This window comes from Aquarana catesbeiana, linkage group LG07 (assembly GCF_042186555.1).
Source record: "Aquarana catesbeiana isolate 2022-GZ linkage group LG07, ASM4218655v1, whole genome shotgun sequence".
Classification (NCBI taxonomy): Eukaryota; Metazoa; Chordata; class Amphibia; order Anura; family Ranidae; genus Aquarana; species Aquarana catesbeiana.
The window spans coordinates 192,724,057-192,737,600 of NC_133330.1; the positions used below are offsets into that span (position 1 = coordinate 192,724,057).

The 13,544-nt window shown below is 44.1% G+C and overlaps 1 protein-coding gene across 1 annotated transcript in view; it reads right to left on the reverse strand.

The window, feature by feature from the left end:
- The window catches only part of LOC141103397 (uncharacterized), a 159,378-nt gene that overhangs the window by 54,277 nt on the left and 91,557 nt on the right, over window positions 1–13,544 (reverse strand). Inside the window, exon 20 of the mRNA XM_073592929.1 lies at window positions 759–1,022. Within this exon, the coding sequence (XP_073449030.1) occupies window positions 759–1,022 (264 nt within the window). The remainder of the gene's footprint in view (window positions 1–758; window positions 1,023–13,544) is intronic.

Below are 13,544 nucleotides of genomic sequence, written 5' to 3' on the forward strand. Positions count from 1 at the left end.
TATACAACAAATAGATTTATTTAGATTTTACTTAGATAGTATTTGTATGCCCCACAATTCTTGCACAAATGTTGACCAAGATGCAAATTTTGCTGTAAAAATTACATTAAAAATAATTTAGTTCACACAAGCACAATACAATTTTCAACATTTCTATTGAATAAAAAATATAAGACTGTGCCATCGTAAAATTTTTTTAGGCTCTGGCACATTGTATAGATACATAGGTGGCACCGCTTTTTCCTACAGAAGTTTACAGCTTTGTCTCCCATTTGCTCCTTCACAAGCACATTGATAGTTCAAACCAGTAAGAAATGAAATCTACAGAATAGACTGCAAACTCATTGTTAATTTGTCTCTCCTTGGGACATTCTTCATTAGTTCCGGAGTACTTTGGTTTTGGTGACAGACCAGATTACTATTTTGCTGAAATAATGATTCTCTGATACTGGATAGTTTAACTCAATGTTTCTCAACTCCGGTCCTCAAGGCACCCCAACAGGTCATGTTTTCAGGCATTCCATTATTTTGCATGAGTGATTTGATCAGTTTCACTGCCTTAGTATTTACCACAGCCGTTTAATCTGAAAACATGACCTGTTGGGGCACCTTGAGGACTGAAGGTGAGAAACACTGGTTTAACTAACACCATAGTATTTGTGGTGAGTTTTGCTTAAAAAAATATGATTATTTGCAATAATTCCTTTGGCACATAATTATGCACTGGTAATATCTATCATGTAGATTACAGCACTAACCTGTCTTAGATATGTAGGCCGAACTATTTAATGAGCTGCAGTCATGGTTAGAAGAATGCACCTGGAAGCTGTATTTAAGGCCACACTCCAGACCGGATATGGAACAGGAATTATTAAACTCAGAACAAGACAGTTCTTTTCCCAGGGGATCTGTAGCCACTGCTGTATGGTAGGTGGGATGGATATTGTTTTCTTTCCAGGACACGAGAGCTTCATTTGTAAAACAGTCAATTTGCACCTCAACTATGTCCGGAGTGCATGGAACTAAAAATAAAGATACATTTGGTTAAGAAGCCACAGGTAAACGAGAAAAAGCATAGCATGCCAACTCCAGCCAAAACTTTTTATGTATTGCGGATAGTTTTATGTGGGCTTAAAATATCTGTCAGGCTCTTATTTTTTTCTGTGACTCCTTTGGGGAAATCTCGCCACATACAGTATATACTTGCGACACCAGGACAAAACAAGGAGAATTGGGGTCACCAGGATAGCAATTTCCAACATTTCCAAAAAAGTCACAGTGGTTCTATACTTTCCCCACTATACTAAAATATGTTAAGTCTAATCTATACATTTGATGTTGATGATAGTAGAATATGTAATAACTGCTAGTACATACAGTCTTAACTGCCTACAACCACAAAACACAAGCAGCTAAGTAAAAGGAGCCCATAAGGAAATACAGGAGATACCATTGGTGACTTGTATGTGAAGCAAACATTTTTAAGTCTAGCCTAGGGAAGGTAAGAGGTTTGCTTGACAGAAGGCTCCACAAGCAATTTATACTCATCTTCCTCTCATTTACCCCAATCCACCACTAAAGCACCCCAAAATGTCCTGTGTAGGTTTGAAAAGATTGAAGCTGCTCAGAGATATGCGTATTCCCCCCCCCCCCCACCCTTTCCCAGCAGCCAGATCTTGAGATGGACTGCACAGGCACTGAATACTGCATTAGTGGAAGCAGAGGGAAGAGACATGTTTGCCAACCCAATATTGACCAAAATTTGGAGGAGCTGTGGTGATGCATTTGGGTAGCATGAGAAAGGTAAGTATGAGCTCCTCGAAGTTCATATTTTAGTGCAAACCTGTTTTCTTGCCCTGTCCTATCAAAAAAAGGGTTTACTTTAACCACTTGAAGACTGGACCCCCTTCCTCCCTTTTTTTATTTCAGCACTGCCACATTTTGAATGACAATTGCTCAGTCATGCAACATTGTACCCACTGAGTTTTTTTGTTTTTTGCTATATAAAGAAAAAAAAAAAAAAAAAAAGCTTTCTTGGTTTCTGTTATAAAAATTTGCAAATAAATAATCTTTTTATTAAGAGATATAAGCCAAACTATATTCTGCTATGTTTCATTGGCAAAAAAATATGTGGGGGATTAGGGAAAGATTTTTTCTAGGAAAGCCAGATTTAGGGTGGGGGTGGATTGGTGCTGGGAGGGGGAGTTGTGCTAGAAGGGGTAATGTGGGGGAGAGGATTTGTTCTAAGAGGGTGGATATGGGGGAGGGGGAGAAGGTTTGTGCTAGGAAGAGGATTTGGGGAGGAGAGGATATGTTCCAGGAGAGGGTATTTGAGGGGTACGCTGGGAGGGGGATTGAGAGGAAGGATTTGTACTGGGAAGGGGGGTTTTGGGAGAGGGGAGGATTTGTGCTATGAAGCAGAAATTTGGAGGCAAAAGGATTTGTGCTAGGAGGGGCTATTGGGTTATTGGGGGGAGGCTGTGCTTGGAGAGGATTGGGTATTGGGGGGTCAAAGATTTGTGTTCGAAGGAGGGATTTTTGCATTTCTGCTTGGAGAGAATTTTGGTTTGCAAAGGGAATTTATGCTTTCACGGGTTGAGCATGCAAATTAGTGCTGGTATTTTTTTTGGGGGGGGGGGGGATTTTTGCTGATGCGTTATGCTCATACTTCATGGGGGATGGGGCGCAGTTCGGCATCTTTACCCTGGGTTCTAGATGACCTTGTCTCAGCACTCACTGTATATGATCCTTTTATGAACAATTTAGGACTATTTCACCATTGGTTTGGCGCTTGTGATGTAAGTACATCTTTATGAACACTACTTTTATTTTCTGTTTCAATCGTTTTTATTGGTATTTTGAAAAATGCAGAGTAAATGAACACTGTGCAGAGCAGCAAACAATCCTCACATGCTCTGAATCATACAACAAGAATTGGTACAAAAATGAGGGGAGGAGAGTTAGAAAATCATCAGGGGAAGATCTTGGTAAACCAGGTAGGTCTTCATTAAGGCCACGGTGGAACATATGGGTATCAACATAAATAAACAAGGAAAATAAGCTTTCGGTTATGAAAATAGTACATTAAGAAGACATTATTAACCCTGAGAGGTAGCAGTCAGGATTATTGCCCTGTGTATCAAAATAAGAATCATTAAGGGCAGGAATATCCCGAGGTTGAGACCTTACCAGGCATGTACTGGCCGGAACTACCGGGAGTTTCCCAGTGGGCCGATGGCTCAGTGGGCCAGTTTGAGTGACAGCCTGTCAAAGTAATGGCTCCAACAGTATCACAGGAGGCCCCATGATACTCTCCTGTTCCCCCCCACGCTGTGACCCTCTGTCCTCCACCTCCCACTGTGTCCTCCACCCCCCCTGTGTCCTCCACCCCCCACTGTGTCCAACTGTGTCCTCCACCCCCCACAGTGTCCAACTATGTCCCCCACCCCCCCATGGTGTCCAACTGTGTCCTCCACCCCCCCACGGTGTCCCCCAGTGTCCTCTACCACCCACGCTGTCCCTCTGTGTCCTCCACCCCACCCCCCAATAGTATATATACTTTTTTTGTGCGTGTTTGCAAAATTAAAGTGACCCAGTCTGGATGAAGCCCAAGGCCAAATTTTTGTCCCAGTCCAGCCCTGGAACTTACTGAAACATATTCACTGTGAGTAGGCCCTCAAAAATATTAAAGAGGGTTCTAGTCTAGTGACCGCATCTCTCTAAATATTTTCCCCCGTTTCCCCTGTAGGGTGATCCGATCCCTCAACTGTAACAAAAAATCGTTTGAGTAGGAAGAGAGGAAGGGAACAGAAACAGAAAAAAGAAAAAAAGGGGGGGGGGAGGAAGGGATAGAGCAGTTAGAACATAAATCCCAGATCGGTTGGGATCACTGGAAGAAAAGAAATGGTAAAGAAAGAAAGAGGGGAAAAAAGAAGTGAGTCCATCCAGGGATCCTCCAGTCATTATCAGTTTCAGTTCCCTGGAGCTGCAAATAATCCAGCCAAGGAGACCAAATTTTGTCAAAAGTTGGTTGCTTATCTCGTAAGATACTCACTACCTTTTCATTCAACATGATCCACGTAAGTTTCCATTTCATTAAGGCTATATCTATGACAGAGCTTTTCCATGCTGTTGCTATAGTGATTTTAGCCACTAAGAACATAAAATAATTTAGGGTCTGGGTATACCAAGGGATATTTTCAACAGGTTTATTTAATAAGGCTATACTCGCTTATTTAGGGATATTGACCATCGTGACCGAGAAAATAAGTGAGTGAACCCTTATCCAAAAACAGCAAACCCTAGGGCACGCCCACCACACATGTAATCGTGTGCCTATTTGACTACAATCCCCAAAGCATACGGCGGAGGTGCCTGGATACATTTTTGACAAATGCTCCGGCACCAAGTACCACCTGGCGTGGACTTTGAATCCGCATGCTCCATTTACGCCAGTCTTCCGCCTCAGGGGAGCTCAGCGAAGGTGGCCCCCCTACAATCAGCACAAATAAAAACTCAAGTGTGTTTCTTTAGTGCTACGTTTGTGCTGTTTTGTGCCGTAAAAATTTACAATTGTGCTGCTTTTATTTTTAAGATATTAGCAATTGTTTTTTCCAGACCATGACATCACCTACCCCCCCTAAAACGTCCAAATGACACAAAACTGGTCTCGTTGGTTAGTGCTACGTTTGTGCTGTTTTGTGCTGCTAAAAATTCCGTTCTATCTTTTATCGTTTTTGCATTATTAATGATTTATTAAAGGTCACCAAAGGTCACTCAGCCCCCCTACAACGCCCAAATGACACAAAACTGGTCTCGTTGGTTAGTGCTATGTTTGTGCTGTTTTGTGCTGCTAAAAATTTAGTTCTATATTTTATCATTTTTGCATTATTAATGATTTATTAAAGGTCACCAAAGGTCAGTCAGCCCCCCTACAACGCTCAAATGACACTAAACTGGTCTCGTTGGTTAGTGCTATGTTTGTGCTGGTTTGTGCTGCTAAAATTTTTATTTGTGCTGTTATGGTTTTTAAGTTATAACAGTATTTTTTTTTTTTCAAACCCCACTCACTTTGCCCACCCTACAATCAGCACAAATAAAAACTCAAGTGTGTTTCTTTAGTTCTACATTTGTGCTGTTTTGTGCTGCTAAAATTTCCGTTCTACCTTTTATCGTTTTTGCGTTATTAATGATTTATTAAAGGTCACTCAGCCCCCCTACAACACCCAAATGACACAAAACTGGTCTCATTGGTTAGTGCTACGTTTGTGCTCTTTTGTGCTGCTAAAATTTCCATTTTATCTTTTATCGTTTTCGCGTTATTAATGATTTATTAAAGGTCACCAAAAGTCAGTCAGCCCCCCTACTACACCCAAATGACACAAAACTGGTCTTGTTGGTTAGTGCCTCATTTGTGCTGGTTTGTGCTGCTAAAATTTTTATTTGTGCTGTTATGGTTTTTTAGTTATAACAGCTTGTTTTTATATTTGTGCTTTTTTGTGTCATAATAATAAAAATTTGTGCTGCTTTTATTTTTTAAGATAATAGCAATTTGTTTTTTCCAGATGATGACATCACCCCGCTCTCCTGTCAGGTACCTGGTTAGTGAGGTCCTGGTTAGAAAGCAGCCATGGGAGCACAGTGCTGTAGGAGTGCCTGTGATCAGTCCAGTAGACTGCATGGTGGCAGCAGTCAGCAGGTGGATGTGGCGGCAGAACCAGCTGGTGGCAGATGAGCTGGCACTGAGCTTGGCTGGTGGCAGACTGTGGGTAAGCAGCTGGAAGCAGGAGACAGATGAGACCTTGCTGGGCTGAAGAGCTGTAGCAGGCTAGATGAGCAGGATGCAGGGTCAGATGAGCCGGGTCCATAATGGTCGTGATGAGCGTGAGCCTGTCACCAATGCTGGCACCAGACAGACTATTTAAACAGGCTGCAATTTGGTGTGCCGCTTCTGTGTGTTCATTCCTGATTCCTGTGTTTGACCTCTGATCCTAACCCAGCTTGCTCCTGACCTCCGTTTGACTGCAACCTGCCCTGACCTTGGCTTGTCTCTGGATTCTGCTTCTGCCTTCTCTTCTTGCCTGATCTACCTCCTGTTGCTGACTTGGCTTGTGACCCGACTATCCTGTTGTGTGCCGTCTATGCCTGATCTGCCTGACCATTATGGACCCGGCTCATCTGACCCTGCATTCTGCTCATCCAGCCTGCTACAGCTCTTCAGCCCAGCAAGGTCTCATCTGTCTCCTGCTTCCAGCTGCTTACCCACAGTCTGCCACCAGCCAAGCTCAGTGCCAGCTCATCTGCCACCAGCTGGTTCTGCCCCCACATCCACCTGCTGACTGCTGCCACCACGCAGTCTACTGGACTGATCACAGGCACTCATACCTCGCTGTGCTCCCATGGCTGCTTTCTAACCAGGAGCTCACTATCCAGGTACGTGACAGGAGAGCGGGGTGATGTCATCATCTGGAAAAAACAAATTGCTATTATCTTAAAAATAAAAGCAGCACACATTTTTATTATTATGACACAAAAAAGCACAAGTATAAAAAGAAGCTGTTATAACTAAAAAACCATAACAGCACAAATAAAAATTTTAGCAGCACAAACCAGCACAAATGAGGCACTAACCAACGAGACCAGTTTTGTGTCATTTGGGTGTAGTAGGGGGGCTGAGTGACCTTTGGTGACCTTTAAAAAAATCATTAATAACGCAAAAACGAAAAAAGATAGAACATAAATTTAAACAGCACAAAACAGTACACATTTAGCACTAAAGAAACACACTTAAGTTTTTATTTGTGCTGATTGCAGGGGGGTAAAGTGAGTGGGGTTTGAAAAAAAAATCTGTTATAACTTAAAAACCATAACAGCACAAATAAAAATTTTAGCAGCACAAACCAGCACAAACGTACCACTAACCAACGAGACCAGTTTCGTGTCATTTGGGCGTTGTAGGGGGGCTGACTGACCTTTGGTGACCTTTAATAAATCATTAATAACGCAAAAACGATAAAAGATAGAACGGAAATGTTAGCAGCACAAAACAGCACAAACGTAGCACTAACCAACGAGACCAGTTTTGTGTCATTTGGGCGTTGTAGGGGGGCTGAGTGACCTTTGGTGACCTTTAATAAATCATTAATAATGCAAAAACGATAAAAGATAGAACGGAATTTTTAGCAGCACAAAACAGCACAAACGTAGCACTAACCAACGAGACCAGTTTTGTGTCATTTGGACGTTTTAGGGGGGCTAGGTGATGTCATGGTCTGGAAAAAACAATTGCTAATATCTTAAAAATAAAAGCAGCACAAATGTAAATTTTTACGGCACAAAACAGCACAAACATAGCACTAAAGAAACACACTTGAGTTTTTATTTGTGCTGATTGTAGGGGGGCCAGCTTCGCTGAGCTCCTCAGGGGTTATGGACAGATCCCTTTCTCACGCCACCTGGTAGGGTAATCTGTCATTTGTGTTGATGAACAGTTGATATAATAGCGAGATGCTCCCCTGCAGAGCTGCATCCTACACCTGTTTTCAAACACAGTATGGACTGCCACATCAGAGCTACCCTTCTGCAGGGATTGGAGAAAGTGATAAATTTGATGCAAGTGGAAGCTTTCTGCAGGGGGGCATCTCCAGACTTCCTGTGAAATATGAGGTGGGGTGTATGCCTCTGTGATCAAAATAGTCACCTATACAGTCCATTCCATTATTCAGCCACCAACCATACCTGCCAGGATGCATACATGGTGGAAACAGGGTTGCTGAAAAGGGGAGCTACTGGGGTATACGATGAACGCAGACTCCATCTCCTGCAGATTGTGTCCCATATCTGTAGTGAATAGGAGAGCGTTGGACTCAGTATAGCCCTTCGATGTTTCGGGGGGACCCAAAGGACATGATCTATTGCAAGTGGGAAACTTGCCTGGGCATCTATGGTAACCAAATCTGGTTGGTAATGTTTGCTATGGAGTTGGCCTAGTTGAGCGGGCTGTGCTGCCACGTACTATTTCCTACAGTCTGGCACTCCTAGTCTGCCAATATCCTTAGGAGCACATATTGTGGCCCTTGCTATTCTGGGGCCTTTGGTACCCCTGATAAATCAGTGTATTTTGGATTGGAACCATTGAGTGGCACTAACAGTGACCTGGATCGGCAAAGTGCGGAAAAAATATAGTAACCTGGGCAGGATTGTCATTTTCACAGAGGCAATCCTACCCATCCATGATAAACTTACGTCTGACCATGTCTGCATGTCTTCTAATAGCTTAGCAAATAGAGTAGGATAGTTGGCCTTGTAGAGGGAGGAAACACGGGGGTCAGTCGGATTCCTAAAAAGGAGAGGGAAGTCCACTGACACTGAAATGAGTATTGAGATTGGATACTCTGTAGTGTCGGAATTGGCAGATTGACATTCATCGCCTCTGATTTATCATGGTTAACTATGAGCCCAGAAACTCTCCCAAAGCGGCCCAGAGGGAAAAGTAAGTTTGGCTGAGTAGTGTGGGGTGCAGGGCCAGATTAACATAGGGGCTATTGGAGCTGCAGCTCCAGGCCCCTTACTTTAAGATAGGCCCATTTAAAAAAAAAATCACAAAAAAAAAAACGATTGACTTTGAGGGTCATGGCTCGGCCACCAGGGGTCAGATAGAGCCCAAATTTAGGGGGTAGGTAGCTGAAGGTCTACCTACCCCACTACTGGTCAAAATTTTGGGCTCCTATCACCTATAGTCCTGGAGATACGGGGCTCCTTGTGCAGCCTGTCAGAAGCTACATACGGAGCAGCCAGTTTAAATACAAGCTGGCACACTCTGTTTGCAGCAGACTGAGAGGATGAGCTCACAATGCCTCTCCTCACTTCTTGTCAGAGGCACTGAGCTCAATGGACAGCTTGGAGCCTGCAGAGATTGACAGGCAGCACCGCTTGTCAAACTCGCTCGCAGTAGCAGCATAGTCCAACAATGTAAAATTGCCATTCAGCAATGTAAAAAAAAAAGGAGCGGCAGTAGCACCTCATGAATGCCTGTCAGCTGCTGCTATACCACTCGTTGAAAAGCAATACACCACAGATCACTTTTCTGAGGGCTGTAAGCATTACTGCAAATGTGAAAGAAACTTGAAACACATCATCCATTTCACACTCCCCACCAACCAGGTCACTCCCCAGCCACTTCCCATGTTAGCCACCTCCCTTCAACTTATATCACAGGTGACCATTCCCAACCTGCAGATGACACACCCTACTCCAAAAGATATCACTCCCAGTTACCCCCCCACCCGCTGATTGATATCCCTCCATGACCACCTTACATCCCCCTGCTAACAGACCTCTCTCCCCAGCCTGTCCCCACATACCTTCTCACCTACTGACCTGTGGATGGGGGAATCACTCCCGCAGTGTTATTGTGTTCTGCCAGTGGGGAGCCTTCCCAACCCACAGAATACAATGATCAGTGTTGCTAACTATAGCTGGCAGCACTGACTGTTTTGGGAAAAACCTGACAGGCTGGTTGTACTCAAGTCGATTAATAGACTTGACTTGTGTACAACCAGCTAGCCCATACATAGATCGACTATAGCTGGTCTCTGCTTAATTGGCTTAATTTCAATTCATGTATGGCCTGCTTAACCACTACACAGTCCCTAAACATCCTTCCACAAACCTTTACATTTTTCCTTCCCAGATTCCTTCATCCTCCTCACCTGTACATAGTGCCCACTGTCATACCCTCCACACTCCTCTCCTATACATACTGCTCACTGTCATACCCTTCACACTCCTCTCCTGTACATATTGCTCACTGTCATGCCCTCCACATTCCTCTCCTGTACATACTGCCCACTGTCATACCCTCCACACTACTCTCCTATACATAGTGCCCACTGTCATACCCTCCACCCTCCTCTCCTATACATACTGCTTACTGTCATACCTTCCACACTCCTCTCCTGTACATACTGCTCACTGTCATACCCTCCACACTCCTCTCCTGTACATACTGCTCACTGTCATGCCCTCCACACTCCTCTCCTGTATATACTGCTCACTGTCATGCCCTCCACATTCCTCTCCTGTACATACTGCTTACTGTCATACTCTCCACACTCCTCTCTCCTGTACATACTGCCCACGGTCATACCCTCCACATTCCTCTCCTGTACATACTGCCCACGGTCATACCCTCCACACTCCTCTCCTGTACATACTGCCCACTGTCATACCCTCCACACTCCTCTCCTGTACATACTGTCCACTGTCATACCCTCCACACTCCTCATGTACATACTGCCCACTGTCATACCATCCACACTCCTCTCCTGTACAATACCACCCTCATAATACCTTCCACACTCCTCTCCTGTACATACTGCCCCTATCACACCCTCCACACTCCTTTCCTGTACATACTGCCCCCATCATACCCTCCACATTCATCTCCTGTACATACTGCCCCTATCATGCCCTCCACACTCCTCTCCTGTACATACTGCCCCCCTCATACCCTCCACACTCCTTTCCTCTACATACTGCCCACTGGCATACTCTCCACACTCCTCTCCTGTACATAGTGTCCACTGTTATACCCTCCACATTCCTCTCCCTCACCTGCACCTACTTCCCACTTTTATACCATCCATACTCCTCCCCTATGCCTCTTACACACAAAAACAGTTCTTTAAAACGATATTGAATATCTTCAATGTTACCGGCTCTAGAATGGGCACACTTTTGTTCCATCTTCACCCTGTCTTCCTTCCGGGTTCTGTGCCTTCGGTCACTTGCCTTGGCCGGGCTGTGTTGCTGTCACTTCCACGCATGCTCATTCGCATCCTCTCTCTCTCTCTAATCCCCCCTTTATCTCTCATCCTCCCTCCCTTACCCCTCACCCCTCTTTCATCCCCTTTCTCTCTCTCTCATCTTCCCTCTCTCTATTTAATTTAATTTGTTATAACAAATAATTGTTTGCATTTTTAATTATTTATTTATTTAAATAAAAAGCCCCACCATAATCCTCAGTACCAGGCCCATGATGTTCTTAATCCCTGGTGGGGTGAGGTGATGAACAACAAGTCATCAGCGAATAGTGCACACCTGTGGCTCCTCCCCCCACTTACTATCCCTAAAATGTCTGGGTTCTGCCGTATCGCTATTACGAGGGTTTCGATGGCTATGACAAACAGTATAGGAGATAACAGGCATGCATACTAAGTGCCCGATGAGATGGGTATCTGGTCCGATCTCTGGCTCCTCAGAACTATCTGAGCCATGGGTAAGCTATATATTGAGTGCAGCGAGGTCAGGAACTTAGGACCGAAGTTCCATCTCGACAGCACCCAGAAAAGAAAATGCCATGAGAGGGAATCAAAAGCTTTACGGATGTCAAGGGACAGCAGCATCCCGGTCCTATTTTTTCCGCCATCCCAATACTAATGTAGTACGGAAATAAGGTCAATTGCTCTATGGACCTGGTCGGCAGCCTGTCTGTGTGGCAGAAATCCTACTTGGTCAGAGTGTATGTAGCTAGCTAAAAATTACTATTTTTCTAAATAGTTTCAAGTCACTATTAATTAAGGATATTGGGCGGTAGTTAGCTACATCGCTATAGTCTTTGTTGGGGCTTAGGAACGAGGACAATAAATGCTCTATTAGAGTCCATGTCAATTGGATTGCCCTTTTGGATGGCTTCAAAGAATAGCGCTAAAGACGCAGTCAAAAAAGGAGCAAACTTTTTATAGTATAGGGTTGTGAACCCATCTGGTCCCGGCGCTTTGCCCAGTGGGGCTTGTTTTATGGCCAACAATACCTCCTCCACTGTAATACGAACGTGATTTTTATTTTGTTGCCACTCATCTGTATTTACATGTTCTCTTTTTCCATCCCTCATAAATATGCCTAGCTCATATCAGTGTAGGGCTGATGGTATTGCAGTCAGTCAGTGTTATAGATAGAGCTGCACCAATACCACTTTTTTAAGACCGAGTACAAGTACCGATACTTTCAAGTACTCACTGATTGAAATATTTATTAAAAATTTTACTTTTTTTTATTATTATTTTTATTTTTTATCAGCCCTGTTGGGGGGGGCTTTGGTGAGATATTGTGGGTCTAAACAGACCCCTAATATCACACCTTTGAGACAGGGAAAGGGACTGAGGATAGAGATTCCCCAGTCCCTTTCTCTGCAGCCTCAGCTGCAGTGGAGATGAGGCTTCTCTCCATTAATAAACAGAAGCATCATAAACACAGGCTACAATGTTTCAGTTATAAATGGACAGAGTCAATGATCACTGACTCTGCATTCATAAAAGGAAGGAGCCGGTAAATTACAGATTTACCGGCTCCTTCCTCCGCACTCCAGCCGGTAAGGATGCAGGAGGACCTGGAGGAGGGCACAGAGGGGGACCCCGAGGACAAAACAGATCGGGACCCGGAGGAGGACACGGGGAGCACAGAGGGGGACACAGGAGGACCCGGGGAGCACAGAGGGGGACAGCCGGGAGTGATTGGTGCAGAGGTGGGGGCAGTTACAAGCATGGATCTCCCTGACAGCCACGGACGGGAGAGGAGCTAAAGTGGCTGTCAGAAAAGCTATACAGGGAGATAGGTGCTTGTAACTTCCCCCACCACTGCACCGATCATCCCTGAGGCTGCCCAAGTATCGGGCAAGCATTGGAGCATTCGCACAAGTACAAGTACTAATGCAAATGCTCGGTATCGGTGCAACCCTAGTTATAGATTTGTTAATTTTTTTTTTTTTTTTTTATTAAAACGTTTTTATTTCCCCCCCCAAAAAAATTGTACAATTTTCCAATGCACAAACATTATGTCTTTTGTTCAGCACAATTATTATACATATTACTCACGTAGGTGATAGCCAGAAGTCTCTAGTCAATTATAAAGACTGTTACAATGTGGCAATACGGTAGATCTTTTGGGGTATCAATATATCATTTGCTATTATACAGATTTGAAGAGAATGAGCTGTATGGTACAGGTCCAGTAGGGTGGTACGTTAAAGAAGGAGATGTGCTCTGCAGTGCTACACACGTGTCAGTTGTATTAAGCCAACGGTCCCAGACTTTGTTATATTTTGCAGAGCACCCTCTATTAATGTAGACACATTTTTTTATAGGGCAATGTGCTATTAACGTCAGTTTTCCAGTCAGATAATCTAGGGGGTACCTGTCTCATCCAGAGTTTAGCAATAGTTTTCCGGGCAGAAAATAGGGTCTCCTGCATAAAAGTTTTGGTGTATTTGTCAGTGTCAGCATCTGGGAAAATACCCATTAGGCATGGTTTGAGGTCTAGGGTCAGCAGAGATTGTCATGAAGAAAATCTACCACTTGTTTCCAGAAGCCCTGTATGTAGGGGCAGGACCACAGGAGGTGGTAGAATGTGCCTTTTTCTCGACTACATAATAGACATGTGGAGGGTTGTCCCTGGGTGAATTTCGCTATTCTTATAGGTGTGAGGTATGCGCGGTGTAGGATGTATGTTTGGGTCAGTCTGTCAGATAGCTTGGTTGAGACAGCTTT